At 39.9% G+C, this 21,334-nt stretch overlaps 1 protein-coding gene across 1 annotated transcript in view; it reads right to left on the bottom strand.

Moving 5' to 3' along the window:
- Nucleotides 1-21,334, bottom strand: part of KIF15 (kinesin family member 15) — a 2,415,358-nt gene that overhangs the window by 1,308,186 nt on the left and 1,085,838 nt on the right. The window contains exon 17 of the mRNA XM_044065522.1: nt 11,184-11,325. Coding sequence (XP_043921457.1) covers nt 11,184-11,325 — 142 coding nt within the window. The remainder of the gene's footprint in view (nt 1-11,183; nt 11,326-21,334) is intronic.

The following is a 21,334-nucleotide window of genomic DNA, read 5'->3' as shown; positions in this document are numbered from 1 at the left end:
TTTTAGTATTTCCGGGACTAAAGCACTCATCAAGGCATCATAAAGCTACAAGGGAGTTTAAAAAGGTATTAATTGATGTTCATATAATATTTATGTATATGATCTTATCATAAATGTCACATTTCTCTAAATGTATGTCAACAGCCAAGAGGCAGACACAGAACTGATAAGCTTCACATGAAAGTTGTCAGCTGGCTAAACATCTTACACACATACAGTCAGCAGCATTTTAAGTGACTGTTGTTGTTGTGTCTTTAGGCTTTTTCCCGGTTAGGGGTCACTACAGCGGAACTCCGGTCTGCTAATGATTGGCAGTAGATTTTTACGTGCCGAGTTGCTAGCTCTGATGCACAACCTTCAACGAAGGTACTCCCATTCACACATGTCTCCACACAGAAGACGCTCTAGCTGAGAATCAAATGGGACAATGCTACCATAGCACCACCACCGCAGTTACTGCTGAGATGTTTTAAGTTGTTTATAAAATATTGCAAATGTAATAGTTATTGTGTCTGCTGCTACTCATAAAATCCAGTTTAAGACCTAGAACCTTAAGAATTCTACCACTTCAAAAATAGTTTGCACTAAAAAGTTTACCATTTATACCTCTTTAGTAGCCCCTACAAGCAGATATATTAACATAATAAAATGTATAAGCCCACGACAAGCACAAGACAACCAGCAAAAAAATAGCCAGTCTAAAAAGTAAAGTTCACAGAAACAGCTGGTAGTCTATCCACGGAGAAATTTGAAACAAACTTAGTTCTATACTGAAAGACTCGCGTTCTTTTTAGCAAAATGTTTTTGAAATGCGTCTATTCAGACCAGTTCTCCTCGTATTGCACATCAAAAAGAGTCTCTTCAGACTTTCATAAGAATAAATCCCAAACTTACAATTATAGGTTTTTCAGACCATTAAAAAAAGAATCCATAAAATAAAACCAGGATAAGAACAGCAGACAATAGTTTAATCCATGGACAGGTAAGCGCTTTCGCAAACAGCTTTTTCAAACCATAATACACTCATTCAAACAAATTCCATTATATATACTAAGTAGTAATTAATTAAATAATTAGAACAATTATAAGCAATTTAAAAACAATTAAGATGTTTACCAATTTAAAAGTGATATACTTCATATATTAAAAAATGTGTATGTTTGCGCGCATTTAAGCACACATTTGAACAATCAAATTCTGCCCTTAGACAAGACACTGATTTCGTTCTAGCCTAGTCAGTTACAATATATTTACAGGCAGGTATATCTTTGCAATCACCAATCTAAGAGTGATATAAAGCATATAATAAAAATATATATACTAACGCGCATTTAATCATAAATTTAAACTGTCAGATTCTGCCCTTGGACCAGACACTAGTATAATTCTAACATAGTCTGTTACAAAATATTTACTGGCAAATATATCTCTGCATAAGGTAGAAAATGTGTATATTTACGCACATATGAACACCCATTTAGACAGTCAAATTCTGCCCTTAAAACAAACATTAATAAATGTGTATATCTACGCACATATAAAAACGCATTTAAATAGTCAGATTCTACCCTTGATAAAAAATGTGTATATCTATGCATAAACACATTTTAAACAATCAAATTCTGCTATTAAAACAGACACTAAAAAATGTGTGTATCTACGCACATTTAAACACGCATTTAAACAGTCAAATTCTGCCTTTAGAACCGGCATGAATAAATGTGTATGTTTAGGCACATTTAGACACTCATTTAAACATTGGGATTCTGCCTTTAATAAAAAATCTGTTAATCTACGCATATTTAAACACATATTTCGTAGCCATGCTCTGCCTTTAAACAGACTCTAATAAATGTAAATATCTACGCACGTTTAAAAACGCATTTAAACTATTAAATACTGTCCTTGGAACAGATATTAATACGGTTCTAACATAGTCTATTATAAGCAAAATTTATAAGTAAATGCATCTCTACATATAATAATAAATATATATACATATATATAAAAATTTATGTAAAAAATATATATGTGTATGTGACTACACATATTTGAATCCATATTTAGAGAGTCAGGTTCAATATTTAGAACAAACACTAATATAATAATTAATTTAGTTGCTAGTGTAGTTCTAACCAAGTCTGTTGTAGACCAATTATAAATGAATTTGTTTTTGTAATATATGATAACTATTGTATTAAAAATTTTTTATCAAATCTAAATTTTTATCATATTATATTTTTTTATGTAAAATGCATAGATTATAACTTATGCATAAATAACAATTTATACAGAATATTAATAATATTATAGTTATCTAAATTATCTAAATTAAATTCTATGTCTCCTGTTCTTTAATATAGGCTTTAATGGAACACGGTCATTCAAGCCTGGCGGCAAATGAGCCCTGGTTTTAATTATCCATTGTGTTTCAATGGACTCTGTATAATTTTTAATGTCTCCACCACGTGTATTAGGAATCATTACTTGTAGAACTGAGAATAAGAATTTATGTTCCTCATTGGTACTCATAACATGCTTTGATAGTGCATTCACCTCTGATTTTATGCAAATTTGATAAAGATGTTCCCTAATACGCTCCTTGAGCATCCTGTCCGTTTTGCCTATGTAATAGGACGAACAGCTTGAACATTGGGCAATATACACTAAATGTTTAGTTTCACAAGTTGCATTTACTTTAATACTATAATATTCTCCTGTGGTTGGATGTATAAATGCTTGCATATCTGTTAAAAAATCATAGAAATTACATTTATTACAGGGTTTCAATCCCTTATAAATAACCAAAGTATCGTTGTTTTTAGTCTCTGAACAACATAATATTTTATGTCAATTTTTCTTATTTTTATAAGGAAACTTGGGTGCTGTTTCTATATGTTTAGAGACATCAGGATCCAACTTCAGCAAGTCCCAGTATTTATATATGGGTTGTTTTATATGATGAATATCTTGTGTATAGTATAACGTAAATCTAACTGTGCCTTCTTTCTTAGTTATTTAATTTTTTGTCTTTAATCTATATACATTTAAGCCATCATCAGAAAATATTGGACTTGCTTCTTCTTGTCGCAATTCAACTTCCTTAAATGCTTTGCTTATTTCTCTAAGAGTATAATTTCTTTGACAAAATCTATTCTCAAGCTCCAATAACTCTTTCTTAAAGTCATTATTGTCTGGATGAAGTCTGGAAATCCTCATGCCCTGTCCCTTCAGGACATTTCTAAAAGCATGTGGTGGGTGCATACTATCCCTGAACAATAAATTATTCTTACTACATACTTTCCTGTGTACACTTGTGTTAAAATATCCATTAGGAAGACGCCATATATTAACATCCAAAAATGCTATCTTACTAGCAGAATAATTCATGGTAAATTTCAAAAAGGGAGTTAAGTCATCAACTTGCATGACAAAGTTATTGAGTTCTTCCACAGTTCCATCCCACAAGAAAAAAAGGTCGTCAACAAATCTTTTATAAAATAGAACATGTTTTTTAAAACTCTCTAACTGTAACGTTCTTTCTTGTTCCCAGAAGGCCATTACAAGATTGGCGTAGCTATTGGCACACGAAGTTGGATTTCATCAAAAAGCTTCCTCCATTGAAGTGACAGTGCAGACTTCACGAGTTCCATGGAGGAAATAAGTTAAAAATATAAGAGATTTTTTATCTGTGGGGACTCACAGTACTGCAACCTGATCTGGTCTAAAACCAGCCCCGTTTAGATGTGTGAACAAAAGGTTGTTCTAACTTGTCTGTGGGGCTGAGGACAGTGTGGTTGTTACTACTTTACTTTTTTTCTTATAGTCAATACTCTTATTGTGGACAGAATGTTGCTGTAGCTTGTGTAGATGTTGTGGCCAGTGTGATCTAAATTAATTTGATCTCTCCATGACTATTACAGTGCACACTTGGCCAGTTAGTGCATTGAAAGGATGCAGGAAAAAGCAACGTTAAAAAAGTAGCACTTTATTTTTCATTGCTCATGTTTTTATTCATGCCACTTTTGGATCAAAAGGATGGAGGGTAGCTCGAAAATGCACCTCAAAGCATGTATAACCTCATGGTTTCTTGGGGCCTAACCGCCCCCATACCCCTGGCTTAATTTGATTATTCCACAGTTATTGGAGTACAGTCATACAACATAGAACACAAAAGTAATGTGATGGATAGCATTTTTCTTCTTTTTTAATTGACTGATCACAGGTGCAGTTAGCACATGCTGTCACCACTGCCTACACAGACTTCTGGCTCCTGTCAGTGTCAACTTAAAAGCAATAATGCTCTAGTGAGAAAATTAATTCTAGCTGCAGAGAAGTGAAGAGTGGGACTTGACATTTTTTCCTTCTCTCCACCAGTTTAATTTAGTCACTTGAGTGACTTTACCAATTTATAAGCAGTTTTGGTACTAGTGATCGACTTCTAACACTTCCAATTATCTTTAAATCTAGCACTACTTTTTTCTGTAAAATTTTAAAATTATGGACTAGACAAAATCAAGTACCAAATTATATTGATAGAAAAATAAAAGCATGTACTGATGATAAATATATAGCATTTCTAGTTACTTAAAACTAACACTTCTACAATAGTTTTAAAATTAATTATGGACTACAGGGCAACAACTTTTACATTTAACAGATAAACAAAACATAATGCTTGAATCCATGCTCAATCAAATGGGGCAACCTGCAAGGTTTTATAACAAGGGAAATTTCTCATGCTAGTCATTTTTGTCAGCTATAAGCAACTCTCATGCTGTACTACAAGATATCAGTTTTAGGGTCTATATTATAAAATCGATGTTTGAAAACATTGAACAACATATGGTCAACACCATATGGTCGAGGTCCTCAAACACTGACCTTATAAAAAGACAAAAGAAAAAAGTACTCTAATGGGTTTAAGCAGGGGGGAAAGCCCCCCCCCCACTACTTAAATATACCAACTCAGAGAACGCACTACATTGTAGTAAACGGAAATCTCCCCTTACGGAGATTTCCGTTTACATACTCGAGATTCTGAGCGTTCGATATCCTTATGTCGACAATGTCAGATTCGACATTGTCGGCTTTTGAGAATATAATATAGACCCCATTTTTAAGCCCGATTAAAAAGACAACCCCCTTCAGAACAAGATACTTATTCTACCACATAAAGACCACATGGAAATTTCATAAAGATACCTGAAGTTTTTATAAAGACCATCTCAAAGATCAAAGGCCAAGAATGAAACATGTGCCCTTAACAGATATCAGAGGAGGTACAATTACTGCAGACATCTAACTTTCATCATTTACATCAATGTTCATTAAGGTTTATGACCTCCTAACTTGGTCCAAAGAGACTGCTGAACCCAGCATTTTTGGCAGCCCTATATGGAGAATCCAGTGCTCAAAAATTACTGGAATCCATGGTTAAGGAAGATCATCAAGGAGGAAGGAACTTCACTCTCGAGAATAAAATATGACCACATTGATCACTGATAAAGAATTAAGTACAATCGGAGAATTCTAAATTAAAATACTTAATGATGGATGGAGGAAGTAATAAAGAAAGGAGATTCAAAACATCAAGACTATATACATTTATTTAGTACACAAGAGTCATTCGCTGTGATCTATGCAAGAGTCGGCACTTCTAAAATAATGGAACTAGCCATACTTTCAACAAAGCTAACAGGAAGAACACCTAGATGGTTTCCCCAGTGACAGTGGATCTTGCGCCATGTGAAAACCCAGATAAGAATATGTGCCGCACACAGCTGGCAGGAGTGCAGTAAGCTCTATAAAAGAAAGTACACAAAGGAAAATGTCCATGGTGCAAAGTCATTTCTTGGGAGGTGATAGCAGCAAATAGCTTAAGGACAGCAAAGGATCGAAATGCACTGGGTACTGTTCTCACCAACTGGAAAAATAGAAGATCAACAGGTGACTAATACTTAGGAAAAGTTTACAAGGAGAGGAGCACCTCAGGATTTTCTAAGGTGCTCCAAGGGTGATGTCTTGGAAAATGCAGATGATCTCTTTTTATTCAGAGTGTGCATAATTGCCTGGCACCTCCTTTACACCATCTGGTGGGAGCAAACATACCTTACTACACCAATGCAATGTAAAGATGCCATATTCCTGTTAGAATTTATTTTCCTACATGGGATCAGCTGAACCCAAACAAACATTTGTTGGACACCCCCAAGTGGAATACAAATTCCTCAGATCTGCATGTTTTTTAAAGGAAATAAACGAAAAATCAAACAGTAAAACTTCTAAATCAGAAAACAGCTGCAACAAAAATGTATTTTTGAGCTCAGCTCTTTAAAAGTGATCTTCATGGTGGTACAAAAAGAAAAAAAATTGGGGATGCTTCCCTTTTACACCGATCTATCTCACTTATGGGCATGCAAATAAATGGGAAAATCCCCAGCAACGAATACCAAAGGAAAAATGTACGCTATGTACTTACCGGAAAATTAGATTTCTCTGGTCTCTGTCCAGACACTAGAACAGCAGCACTGGTGTCTTTGCATCCTCTCGTCACAACAGCGAACTCTAAAAACACTCAAGCTCCTTCCTACTCATAATCCCCAGTGCTGAAACTCCTCCAGAAAGACTGCAAAGAATCTTCATCCCAAAAACATTCCCCTGTGGACCCACAAATCTCCAAGGCCAGGACAATTTGAAGGGGGGATGGTTGGTGGGTAGTTCCAATCTCCAAACAAACACTGCAGGAAATATAATGTTTCTGTATGTACATAACTTATGTATTTCTCAGGTCCTATCTGAACACTGGAACAGCAGGCCAGAATTGAGTGGTCTATTCCAGCAAACCTTTCAAAATGTTAGTTCCAAAGTCCTAACTTTAGAAACTGAATCCAGGCTATAAGTTTTAGCAGAGGGTGGCAAGGAAGACCAAGTAGCTTCTGCCATAATACCCTGCAGTGGGAGTTTCTGGAGAAAAGATGTAAATGTGGCTTGAGTACTGACTGAATGTGCTGTAGGAGGTACTAGCAAACTCTTGCCTGCCTGCTCATAACAAAAGGAAATACAATCAGTGATTCATTTAGCCAAAGTGACCTCGGAAATCTTGTAACCCAATGTAGCTGCAGAATAACTAATAAAAACCTGTTAAGGTCTTTCCTGTCTACTCTAGAGCAGTCTAGGTAATAATACAATTGCCTGTTAACATTTAAGCAGTGCAGTAAATAATCCCCTTTGTTAAAGTAGCTTGGAAAAAAAGACCTGCAAATGGATATATTGATTCCGGTTCATCTGGGATGCCACTTTTGGCAAAAAAGTAAGGCTTCATTCTAATAGAGACCCTATCTTTATGAAAGGCAATACAGATAAATTGTGATGACAATGTTTGCAATTCAGAAACTCTTTGGTGAGGTCATGGCCACTAGAAGGGTGCTTTCCAAGAAAAAAAAAACTTAACATCTACTGAACTTGATGGCTTGAATGGAGCTCTGGTTAAAGATCTAAAAACAAAATTTGGGTCCCAAGGAGATGTTTGGCCTAGTTAATGTAGGTCCAAAATGGAAGACCCCTTTCAGGAAAGCTTTGCAAGACCTATATGTTGCTAATAAATTTGAAAATCCTTCAAAGGATGAGACAAATGCCAAATAAACTGACAAATAACTGGAATCTGTTATAAAGCTCAGTCAAGAATGTCAAACCTTTCTCCAGCGACCCCAAAGTCAGGGAGAAATGCTTATTTTGAGCTCACAAGCACTTCTTCCCCATTTGCCTTTGTAAATGTTTTTGGTAGAATTCTTACGGGAGGCTACGATAAGATTAGCTATGTCTTGAAGGAACTAAGGGACCCTGGCCATCATGGGAACTGCAGAAATCTAACAGACTGAGGGAGAAAATGTCCTGGTCAGGCAGCATGGAAAAGATCTGGTGGAGCCAGAACAGTGCTATGAAAATGAACTTGGCCTTGCATTCCAAGGCTTTCAGAAGTTGTCTTGGGATCAAGGGGAATAAGGGAAGGTTGTAAAGGAGACCAGGGGAACAGTACAACCATGGAAGAATGCATCCCTGCATGACTGTCTGCCTCAAGGGAAAAAAAAAGGAATATTTAGTGTTGAACAGTGAAGCTAAAAGATCACAGCGAGGTTGCCCCCATTTCCTGAACACACACTTCACTAATTTGGTATTGAGAGACCATTCATTGGGAAGCAAGATTTATCTGTTCAGTTCATCTGCTATCACAATGGGCATCCCCAGTATATGCATTGCCACTAGAAAGTGATGAGGGGCAAACACCCACTCCCACACACACACATTCTCGGCACAGGGGTAGGATCACGTTTTCCCTTACCTAATGATGTACTGTACTACCACCATATTGGAGTGTATGGCAATCACACACCAAGGGAGCAGGTTTTGAAATGCCTGCAATACTAGGACTAGTCTCATCTCAAGAACATCAACAATGCCTCTTCCTTAGTTCGTGAACCCAGAAAAGACACCGTTGTAGGTTTGTCTTGGGAAACCAGTTGGTTAATACCTATGTTATGGCCAAAACTCTTCACTGGAGAAGTATTGCCAGTTGCCGCAGTGTGTTTATGCAATAGACTATGAACTTCAGGTCCAGAGACTGCTGAAAGCTTGATTTGGACATGTTGATGGAAATCCCCAAGAAGTGACAGATCTGAAGTGAGTACTGCTGCTACTTTAGCAATTTCTCCTACAAAGTAGCTGCCAGATGGCAATTGTCCAAATGTGGGAAAATACAGATCCTTAGAAGTCACATGTGCACAGCGACTTGGGCCATGCATTTGGTGAATACTTGGTGGACAGCGGTAAGGCTGAACGGCAGGGCTCAAAATTGAAAATGACTGGCTCTTACTTGAAAGCAAATTTATCTCCTGGAAGCTGGGTCTATTTTCGTGTGTAGAAAAGCATCCTGAAAGTTCAGAGATCACACCCAATCCCCTCTGCCATTAGACATGGTAGGATTAACTGCACCTTGACAATCCAGAAAGTCTCTTACTTTACTTTTGTTGAGCTGACTGAGATCCAGTATTGGCCTTGGGTCTCAAGTCTTCTTGGGCACTAAATCTGGAGTAAAATCCGGATCCTCTTTGGTCCAAAGGGACCCTCCTGATGACTTTTGGTGAGAAGTGCTTGTACCTCTTTTTCTGTTGCCTCTCTGTCTGGGTGGAACTGTAGAAAGTCAGATAGACAGACTGACTAGCAAATTGTAAGGAATATGATTTACCTTACACATGAATCCAACATGATGGCCAGCCAAGCTAGAACATGCAAGATGCATCCCTTGACTCCCTCCAGAAGCAGTTGAGCAACCCTTCAAGGGTAATAAGAGCAAAATCCCCAAAAGGATCCCTCTATCTCCCCAATTGCTTGGATCACCTCTACCTCTCTACCTCTAGGTTGACGGATGGTCTGAAACTCTCCCCTGCTGTAACAGTTTCTATTCAGGTGCAGTCTCTGATGAGGCTGTAAGGATATGAGGAACTATACATTCTCAGTCCCTTTTTATTTGCACTGAAAAGCCTGGGGGTGGGGTCTGAGAACTTGACCACAACTGTGTTGAGCATTTTGTCATCTTGCATACAGGTGGAGAGCTCATCTTTCACATAATGATGAACAGTGAAGCACCAAATGGGGCATTAATAAAGGCCAATTTGAAGTGGTCAAGGAAATATGTCAATCACAACCGGCCCTTCCTCCTCTTCGCTAGGCCTGATCCTGCTGATCTAGCCATTCCATCCATTGCATTATGAAATGACACATGGATAAGGATGAAATGGTACTCATGGTAGCCACCTAGATAACTAGCTGGGAGTTTAGGTCGCCCACTAGTAGCTGTTTGAAGGTGCCTGCAGTCTTCTGTGTGATGCCCCTTTGAAATCTGATTATATGCACCATGAAATTTAAGGCTTGAACTGAAAACATATTTGACATATAGATGCTTCCCTAACTGGTCCATCATTCTAGACTCTTTACTGGCAGGATGAATGGACTTGAGCACCCTCAGGAATCTCCTTTTGGTAGCCACACCTACAAAAATAGAGCACAGAGGGGGCAATTTCCTCTGAAACAGTCAGTCCTTGGGGGTTCACAGCATCCTAGATGGTTTCTTGGGGATAGGCTCTGCTACACCAGTCTCTTTCCACAATTTGGAACAGACCATTTCATCAAATATATCTGCAAGAGGCACTACCCAAGGCTTAGCTAATGGAGAAGTTGCAACCCTTGGAGTCTTGGCAGCAGAAAGCTTCTCCAGCACTGAAAAGTCCTCTAATTGTCAATCCTTTCTTTTTATCTTGAGCTCAGTGGTTCTACAAACCCGTAAGAACAGCCTCAGCAGGGAGAATTCTTTTGAGCTTAAGTTTGTTATGCCCATCTGCAAGGGTACTTGCAGATAGAGCAACCATATCCAGATGGAATGCCAAGAAGCTCACCAGACCATGGATATCTTGGTGAGACAACTTGCGCCCGTCCTGCTGACATTTGCTGAACCCTTGTTTGGCTTCCTTTTCATAGCCACAACTACCCAAACTTACAAAATCAAAAAAAAGTTGCAGAGACCCTAAAGCAGGAATTACTAGAATTATAAAAAGGACCTGGGCCCCCAAAATAAATAAAAAAAAATAACTGGTAGGGAGGGAAGGAACAAAACCACAAGAAAAATCAGAAACAGCCAAATAAGTTCAACGGTGAGATATGCAATAGCAACTCTAAAATAAAAACAAAACTACTTATCTGGACATGAAAAACACTGCTGAGAAAGCAACTTCAGCTAAACCCTTGGTCAAACTCTGAAAGGAAACAAAGTTGCCTTTCCAACAGCAATGAAATCTGGAGGAGTTACAGCATGGAGGATTATGAGTTGAGAGGAGCTTGAGCTTCTGAAGAGTTCATTGCCATCAAAAGAGGATGCCAAAGGCACCAGTTCTGCTGTTCCTGTGTCCAGACAGGACCTGAGAAATGAACTGTTAGAAAATGTTTTCCATTAGAGTTATTCACTCTGGAAATGTCAAATAACTGATTATCTCAAAGACAGCTGCATTAATCCAGAAGAAAGGGCCTATTAGATAAATGCCCACAAAAATTATCCTTTTGGTGATGTATTCTTCTAATGAGCTATTAAAACAATTTATCACTACTGGAGCTTTTATTTGAGTTCCTCTTACCTAGTTATTTCTTTGTATTCTTCAAATTCTTGCTTTAATGTGGTAAGCTCAGTTTGAGCTTGAAGAAGACGGGCTTTCATACGTTCTACAGATGCTGAGGAGATGCTTTCATTGTTTATTGGAGTTGAGTGAACTGGCATACCTAAAAAAATGTAAACAATGACATAACTAGATAAAAGCAAGCAAACACTAAGTGTGTGTGTGTGTGTGCGTGTGCGTGTGCGTGTGTGTGTGTGTGTGTGTGTGTGTGTGTGTATATATATATTTATATATATTACACACACACACAAATATGATGGTGTAAGCATCGTTATCATACTTTGATATGACAGTCTCACCTGTTCACCAAAAAACAAATTCCACATTCTTTACACGCACTATCTTGGCCCGTATTAAAGCTGATAAAAATCTTCTCCGAAGCCTGTCAATATAAACCCCCATGGATCACATAAACTAGATACAGAGGACAGTTTTCAATGGTACACGTCTAATGTAAACAGTTTATCATTACGGCTGACCTAAATGTTTATTTGAAACACTTACTGGAAGATTTTAGCTATCCACCTTGACAACTCCAAGGTCTCACTCCATTAAACAAACCTAAAAAGATCAGACAAAATCTTCTGGATGAGACATTAACCTGACTGAATACTCAGCTATATCATGCAATACCAAACAAGTAGATGGTATAACTGCAATGTTATTTTTAGGTACTCAGGACATAAAAATGGTCATTCGGAGAGCTATTCCATTCCAACCTTGTCATAAAGACCACCACCAAAGAAGGAGTCACGGTGGCATTTAAAGTGAGACTCTCAAAGCTCCTTACATGCATGAAATCATGGTTCCATAGTTTAGCCAAAGAGTAAATTTCTTTCATGTACTATATTATACTTTATCAATCTTCACAAACAGATTTTTGCATTCAGACAATGGCCAGATAAAATAACACCCATAGTAGCACTCAAAGGGTTCTGTGAACTCTAGGCCCATATCCTATCATTCTTCATTAACCTATATCAACTGAGTGGAGACAAACCCACCTTCAGTCATAACTCCAAAAAACAGCCCTACACTCTAAGAAGAACCTAACAATACTTTTATACAATGGAATAAGGACCTCCTTATACCTTGAGGCAATAGGTATTACGCATGCTTTTAATTAAATAACTTTCCTGACTTTTGCAGTAAGATGAGTAAAAGCATTATCATTAACCATAATGCACGAATCTTTAAAATAAGTACAACAACAATTTTAAGTTATGTATTTACCATAACTTGGCATCTGTGTTGTCCATTCTCATTCTGATTCATGTATGGTGACAGATCTGATCCTCGGATCTGACTCGGCCACCTTCTACAGACTTTAACTTCCAGACTCGCGCTCCTACCTCTACCCACAATCCTCTGTACTAAACACAGCTTCCTTAGATAGAGTTTGCTGCCTATTAGCAATAAGCAAAATAAAGAACAAACAAACCCAGAGGCTCAATCAGGAACAAAGGTTCCTAAAAGTGCTTCATAGATCCTCCAGGAAACAAATTATCCAGGGTAGGGGGACAGATGAGAGGGAAAGTGAATCAGAATTGGAATGGACAGCACAGATGCCAAGTTATGGTAAGTACATAAACATCTGATGTCCTTCTCGTTCTGATTCATATATGTGTCAGAGTCCCCAACTACATTATCTTTTGGGTGGCCCCAAAGAAGGATATGCCGGAGCCCTGTTGAGCCAAAAGAAGCTCTGCTTCTGGAGACAATGTCCAATTTGTAATGAGTCACAAACTTATGGGATTTAGACAAACTGGCTGCTGCACAGATGTCATTAATTGATTTTCTGGATGAAAAAGCAGATGATGTGGCTACAGATCTAGATGAACGGCCTTTAGGGGGAGTAGTTAGTTTCAAATTGTTCTTGTATATTAATGAAATGCTATTAGTAATCCACTTTGCAAGAGAGTTAGTTTCGTTACTACATGCCCCAGGAGATTCAGTGAAAAAGACAAATAATTGATCTAATTTCCTGAACTGTTTAGTCATGTGAAGACAAACGTAGTTGCCTATGAACATTCAGCAAATGCAATATGTACTCCCCTTTATTGGAGTAACTGAGGAAGAAAACTGGTAACTACATGGTCTGATTAATATTTGACTCAGTAGCCACTTTAGGTATAAAATACAGATTAGTAAGGAGGGAAACTCTGTCTTTGTGGAAAATAATGTAAGGTGGTTTAGAAGACAGGGCCTTTACTTCAAAAGATCGTCTTGCTGAGGTGATGGCTGCTAGAAAAAATAGTTTTCCAGCACAAAAAGAATTTCATGTCACAATCACTGGCTGGCTAGAAAGGTTTGAGTCAGACCTTGGAGAATTAAGGGGAGGATCACAAGTAGGAGTGGGGTCTTTGAAAGGGAGTCTGAGAAGGAAAATTCCCCTCATAAAATCTCTGCATAACCTCAAAGAAGTTACAAATCCTAAAGATAGGCCAGAGTGGAAAATGGGTATGGCCGCCAGTTGAAGCTTAATAGTAGCAAAAGCTGGATATAGGGAAGTAAGAAAAGAGAGGATAGTAGGGATAGAAGCTGAATAAGGATCAATGTTCTCTTTAGTGGCCCAAACAGAAAATCTGTTCCACTTGCTTCTGTATATTTCTTTGGCGGATGCGCCTTTTGAGAAGCTATAGCAATACTCTTGACTGGAGATGAAAGCCCGGTACCTTTAACAATCACTGGAATTGCTGAAACCATGCAGTTAGCTTAAGAGTGGGCAGATCTTGATGGAGTCCTAACGATGGATGGGTTATAAGGAGGTCCTGGGTGGGCTCCAGTATCCAAGGAGGATACTTCAGATAAGACTAGAGGAAGGGGAACCAAATCTGATGAGGCCAATAAGGGGTAATGAGATTTACAGTGCTCTTCAACCATTGGGCTTTTTGAAGGAATTTTGGGATCAACAGCAGGAGAGAAGCATAAAGGAAACCAGATGGCCAATTGTGGACTAGATCATCCCTCAGGGACTCCCCAGGTGGGATGGATCAGCGCAAAGTACTTGCTGCACTTGTACTTGAGGGGAGGCAAAGAGATCGCAGTAAGGTTGGCCCTAATGACCAAAAATATGATTCACAAAGTACAGTTTTGTACCTACCATAAATGTAGATGTTCGAGGATCCACATTGCTGCAGTCCTAACTAATGGGTAGTCCGCTGTCCAGTCGGCCCGAATACCAAAGTATATGGCTGACGTCGGTCAAGGCGCATTAGACTGACGTCAGTACGTCAGGGTACTAATGCGCATGACCGACGTCATTTCCTCAGTCTTTTCTTGCCCCAGATGTCAGAAGACTCTAAAAAGACAAGGCCAAAACCAAAAACTCCAAACATACCTGCACCAAAAATATGTACAATATATACAAAATTACCAGAATATAACCTCACCTACACAACCACCCCTAAACACAGAGGGGAAGGAGGGAGGGTAAATTGGACTGCAGCAATGTGGATCCTCGAACATCTACATTTATGGTAGGTACAAAACTGTACTATGTTCTTCATTCCACATTGCTGCAGTCCTAACTATTGGGTAGAATCCCAAAGCAGAGGTAAGGGAGGCTGGCAAATCACAAGGAAGCAGGAGCTGACAACATGCCTTGCAAAATAGCTGTGGCAAAACCAGCCCTAGACTTAGAGTAGAGAGGAAGGTGGTAATGCTTAGAGAAAGTATGCACTGAACTCCAAGTAGCTGCCTCCAAAATATCCTTAGTTGCCACCCCCCTTAGAAATGCTGTTGAAGTGGCAGTAGCCCTAGTGGAATGAGGCCTAATCCCAGCTGGAATCTCCTTGCCATGATGGGAATAACAAAATGCAATGCAAAGCCCAATCCACCTAGAAATAGTTTGTTTTGACACAGGCTTGCCCTCAACACAAAGCAAAAGAAACAAACAACTGCTGAGACTGCCTAAAATCCTTAGTCCTGCTTAAATAATAACGCAATTGCCTGTGTACATCTAAAGTGCGCAAAATCTTTTCCCCTTTATTTTGGGGATCTGCATAAAAAGTAGGCAAATGAATAGTTTGGTTTAAAGCCACACTAGAAACCACCTTAGGCATAAAGGAAGGATTAGTACGTAATGATACCCTATCCTTATGAAAAATCAAAAAAGGCTCAACCGCCATAAGGGCTTGCAACTCAGAAACCCTTCTTGCAGAAGTAATGGCCAACAAAAAAGCAGTCTTCCATGACAAGTATTTCAATTCAGCAGTAGCCGCAGGCTCAAAAGGTTGTAGAGTAAGTTTCTCCAACACAAAATTGAGATCCCAAGCAGGAGTAGGAGCTTTACGTGGGGGTCTTATATTCTTTGCCCCTCTAAGAAATTGCTTAAACAAAGGATGTGAAAACAATGGTGGGTCACAATCATAGTGAGCTGAAATTGCTGCAGCATGAATCTTAATGGAAGAGAAAGACAAACCTTTGTCCAATAACTCAGTAAGATATTGAAGAGCCACACTCAAATTAGGCTCAGAAATCTCCAAATTCTTTGCTGCAGTCCAAAATAAAAATCTCTTCCATTTTTCTGTACACTTTCCTTGTACTAGGTCTTCTGGCTTCCATAATCACATTTAAAACTTGTTGAGGAAGTTGAGACCTGCTGTCTTTCAAAACAGAATATGCCAGGCTGTTAGATGAAGAGAGTGAAGCTTGACATTGAGCAGGTGACCGTCCCTCTGAGACAACAGGTGTGGAATCAAGGGTAAAGGCCATGGAGGCTTCCTTACCAGACTCCTCAGTAATGGGTACCAGTGCTGCCGAGGCCAATCTGGAGCTATTAAAATCATCCTTGGCTTGTCTTGTCTGACCTTTAGAAGCACCTTTAGGAGAAGAGGCAGAGGTGGAAAAGCATACACATGAAGATTTTTCCAACTGAAAGAAAGAGCATCCACTTTCCAAGCTGTGTGATGAAACCTCTTTGTGCAAAACTTTGGCAGCTGGTGGTGTAGTGGAGAAGCGAACAGATCTATGTCTGGAGTTCCCCATGACACTGTCAATTTTTGAAATACATGAAGATCCAGTTTCCACTCGTGGGGATCCATGATTTGTCTGCTTAACACATCTGCTAAGGAGTTCTGTGCTCCCGGCAGAAACCTTGCCTGAAGAGTTAGTTGCAAGCTGAGCGCAGTCTCCCATAAAATCATTGCTTGCCTGCACAATGGGTAAGAATGTGTTCCCCTTGTTTGTTGATGTACCACATGACAGTTGTGTTGTCTGTTAGAATCAACACCTGCCCTGGAAGAAGTAACTCCTTGAAAGCCATTAATGCAAACTGGACCGCTAACATCTCTTTCATGTTGATATGTAGATGCTGTAGTCTGGCAGGCCACTTGTCTTGTATCCACTTTCCATTTAGATGAGCTCCCAAGCAATGTCTGAGGCATCTGTCGTTAGAATCTGACTCGCCTCTGGCCGGGTCACAGAGAGTCCCTTGTTTAGGTAACATTCCTGAGCCCACCACAAAAATTCCTTTTGAATGCAAGGTATTATTTGAATGACAGTGTCCAAATCCTGGCAGTGCTGTGTCCATACATTTTTGAGATACCATTGCAGCTTCCTCATATGCAGTTTGGCATTGGGAAGCACCAGAATACAAGATGCCATGAACCCTAAGGCTTGAAGGACTGTCCTTGCAGTCAGCCCGGACTGAAGAGAAAGTTGATGGAAGTAACTGGAAAGATTCTTTTGTTTGTCCGGGGTTAAAAAGGCCATCTGGGCTACTGTATTCAGTCTCACACCCAGAAAGCACATGTCTTGAGAGGGTACTAGACTGGACTTTATTTCGTTCACAGAATACCCTAGGCATCTTAGCACTGCTATCACATATTCCAAATGCTGTAGAAGGTCTTCCTTTCCTTGAGCCAGAATCAGGCAGTCGTCCAAGTAAGGATAGATTTGAATTCCTTTTAGCCTGAAGTAAGCTATCACTGGAGCCAGAACCTTTGTGAATACTCTGGGCGCAGTAGATAAGCCAAAGGGCAATGCAGAGAACTGATAATGAGAATTTCCAGCTCGAAAACGCAGATACTTCCTGCAACTTAGTCTTATAGGCACATGAAGGTAAGCTTCCTTGAGATCTAAAGTTACCATCCAGTGATCTCTGCCCAGCAGAGGTAAAAGCTGTTGTAACGTCAACATTTTGAACTTGGGAATGTCCAGATAAGTGTTGAGGATAGATAAATCCAAAATTGGTCTCCACGTGTTCCCCTTCTATGGTACTAGGAACAGGCGAGAATAAAATCCTAGGCCCCTTTCTGGCACAGGAACTGGCTGAATGGCCCCTATTTGGAGCAACAGAGAAATTTGCTTGTGAGCCTCTGTTCTTTGTAGAGGAGGAATGTCTGGCATGCCTTTGAAAGGAGGCAAGGTATGGAAATAAAACCTGTAACCGTGGTGAATGATATCCAGAACCCATCTGTCTTGGGTAATTAAATCCCAATTTTCTTTGAAAAGAGACAGCCTTCCTCCCAAAGGTGCTGCCAGGCGAGAATGTACTGGCAGCTGAAAAGGCAGGTCATTGGGTCTGTTTACGAAAGGACTGACCCCTGCCCTCACCAGAAGTCTGAGCAGGTGAACTCCCTGTTCTAGGCCTAAAAGAATCTTGAGCTCTGCCCCTACCACGTCTAGACCTACCCCTAGACTGGGAATCATAAGCAGGATAAGTCCATCCCTTAGTAGGCCAATTTCTACTAAACTTGGAGGCTGCACCTGCAAAAATCCTTAACAGTTTGCATAGACTTAGCCTTGTCCTCCATTTTCTTTAAAACTGCTTCCACAGGCTTAACCAAACAACACATCAGACTGTAAAGGAGCATCCAAAATCCTTGTCTTAACATGCTCAGCTACATTCTGATCCCTCAACCAGGCGTGCCTACGAAGAACAGAACCAGTGGCAGCCACCCTCGAGGAGGCCTGCACAGCATCAAAACCACACTGCAAGGAATGCTTACCCACCTGTTCAGACACGAACTAAATCCTGTAACTCTTTACACTCAATACCTTCAGCCAGAGCATCCACCTTAGACTTCAATTGTGAAAGGAGATAATTCTGATATTTTAACATATGAAACTGACAATTCAACGCCCTCATGGCTAAAGTGGAAGAAGTATACACTTTCTTTCCCCATCTATCCAAAGCCCTTGCCTCTATCAGGAGGAACAGGATTTTTAATAACAGAAGCCTTCACACCTTTAGGCCCCTGAGAGACAGTTTCCGGGTCTGCCCTAGGACTCTTAAAAAGATACTTATGGGCTTCAGGCACCCTATAGTACCTATCCGGTTTAACTGGGGCAGGAGGCAAAGAATCAGGATTCAGGAAGCCTCTGCAAAACATCTTCTACCACATTCAGAACAGGAGGTATAGCTAAAGGCCTATGCTGGGGTAAAACAAGAATTCCTAAGCCTCTTCCTGGAATCAGAGAAATCTTGACCTTCCCATTTAAAATGCTCCCTCATGGAATGCAGAGTCTCTGAAAATGAAAAATCCTCAGGAGGCGAAGCTGAAGGAGTAGAATCATCCACATCAGAATCAGAATAAGGAGGAAACTCCTGCAAGTCTTCGGTCAAGACTCAGAAGCCTCGAACATTGCTCAAAACTCTCAAACTCAGGTTCCACCCTAGGCCTCTTATCAGGAGGGGCATAGAACCTCTAATCATTGTAATCAAATCCTCTGCCATTTTAGCATATGCTTCTTAGGCAAAGACCCTGAAACACTCGGAGAAACCCCCACTGAAGCTAAACTAGGCCTGCCTCTTAAAGAAGCCTTGGAAACAGAAGGGAGGCCCTAACCACCTTAGGAAGAGAGGGAAGAACAGCCACCTGAGAAGCCCCTTCAGCCTGGCCTACTTCCTGAGAGGACACATCCTGTAACAGTAAAGTTTCTCCTGAGACTCCAAAGAAACTCCTGGCAGAACCTCCGGCTCCACTGAGTTTTCTAAAGAACCGACGTCCGGGACTGTCGGTTCTTCCACTCTAGGCTTCGCTGCTTTGTCCTGCGCTTTTGGCGAAGCGGCCGGAGCATCCGACGGCATTTTATAATTACAACGCTTCCCAAACACTAACCTGGCACAGTCTAACCTTCTCTTAATAGTGCGTTTGTTAAATCTAGCACAAGAGCGCATCCAACAACGCCGTGCTCAGGCCCTAAACAAGGTATACACAAAGTATGGTAATCCCTATGAGGTATCTGTTTCCCACAAGAAATACAGTTATTCACTTTTTCTGACATCCGGTTAAATACTGAGGCAAGAAAAAAACAAAATATTCCCCAACGGGGTACTTAGCCAACTTTGATTCGGTCTGAAACTCTGACTTCAGAAACTTTCAGAACGCCAACCTGCACTCGCAAAACTGCTTCTGCATCGGACCATGCGGCAAAAAAGACTGAGGAAATGACGTCGGTCATGCGCATTAGTACCCTGACGTACTGACGTCAGTCTAATGCGCCTTGACCGACGTCAGCCATATACTTTGGTATTCGGGCCGACTGGACAGCGGACTACCCATTAGTTAGGACTGCAGCAATGTGGAATGAAGAACATCTGTTTGGTTGAGGGACTACTCGTAGGGGTGTCAGGATGGACCTGGTGAGTCTGTCTGCCAGCATATTGGATCTCCCTGGTATGAGAGTTGCAATGAGAAAGCAGTGTGAAGAGATTGTCCAGTCCCAAACTCTCACAGCCTCTCTGCAAAAGGGGCAAGAATGGGTTCCTCTTCACTTACTGATGTACCAGACCACTGACATATTGTCTGTGTGAACTGCAATAGTCTCCAGAGGGAGAACGTCCTGAAAGGCTTGCAAGAAGAGAAGGACTGCTCTCATCTCTAGGACACTGACATGCAATCTGGTCTCTATGGGTGTCTACGTGCCTTAGACCATCTTCCCCTTGAAATGCCTCCCCACCCTAGCTAAGAAGCATCCATGGTCACTGTGGCTGTGGGCGAGGGAAGAATGAAAGGTCTGTTAAATGAAAGGTCGGAATGAATCTACCCTTTGTCAAACTCCCCCTCTGAAAGGAAACAAAGTTGCCTTTCCAGCAGCAATGAAATCTGGAGGAGTTACAGCATGGAGGATTATGAGTTGAGAGGAGCTTGAGCTTCTGAAGAGTTCATTGCCATCAAAAGAGGATGCCAAAGGCACCAGTTCTGCTGTTCCTGTGTCCAGACAGGACCTGAGAAATGAACTGTTAGAAAGTGTTTTCCATTAGAGTTATTCACTCTGGAAATGTCAAATAACTGATTATCTCAAAGACAACTGCATTAATCCAGAAGAAATGGCCTATTAGATAAAATGCCCACAAAAATGATCCTTTTGGTGATGTATTCTTCTAATGAGCTATTAAAACAATTTATCACTACTGGAGCTTTTATTTGAGTTCCTCTTACCTATTTATTTCTTTGTATTCTTCAAATTCTTGCTTTAATGTGGTAAGCTCAGTTTGAGCTTGAAGAAGACGGGCTTTCATACGTTCTACAGATGCTGAGGAGATGCTTTCATTGTTTATTGGAGTTGAGTGAACTGGCATACCTAAAAAAATGTAAACAATGACATAACTAGATAAAAGCAAGCAAACACTAAGTGTGTGTGTGTGTGTGTGTGTGTGTGTGTGTGTGTGTGTGTGTGTGTGTGTGTGTGTGTGTATATATATATATATATTTATATATATTACACACACACATATGATGGTGTAAGCATTGTTATCATACTTTGATATGACAGTCTCACCTGTTCACCAAAAAACAAATTCCACATTCTTTACACGCACTATCTTGGCCCGTATTAAAGCTGATAAAAATCTTCTCTGAAGCCTGTCAATATAAACCCCCATGGATCACATAAACTAGATACAGAGGACAGTTTTCAATGGTACACGTCTAATGTAAACAGTTTATCATTACGGCTGACCTAAATGTTTATTTGAAACACTTACTGGAAGATTTTAGCTATCCACCTTGACAACTCTAAGGTCTCAATCCATTAAACAAACCTAAAAAGATCAGACAAAATCTTCTGGATGAGACATTAACATGACTGAATACTCAGCTATATCATGCAATACCAAACTAGTAGATGGTATAACTGCAATGTTATTTTTAGGTACTCAGGAC

Source organism: Protopterus annectens, chromosome 3.part0 (genome assembly GCF_019279795.1).
Source record: "Protopterus annectens isolate FY-2018-M chromosome 3.part0, PAN1.0, whole genome shotgun sequence".
NCBI classification, from domain to species: domain Eukaryota; kingdom Metazoa; phylum Chordata; order Ceratodontiformes; family Protopteridae; genus Protopterus; species Protopterus annectens.
The sequence above is the reverse complement of the archived record's forward strand: the minus strand, read 5'-3'. Positions and strand labels throughout refer to the sequence as shown.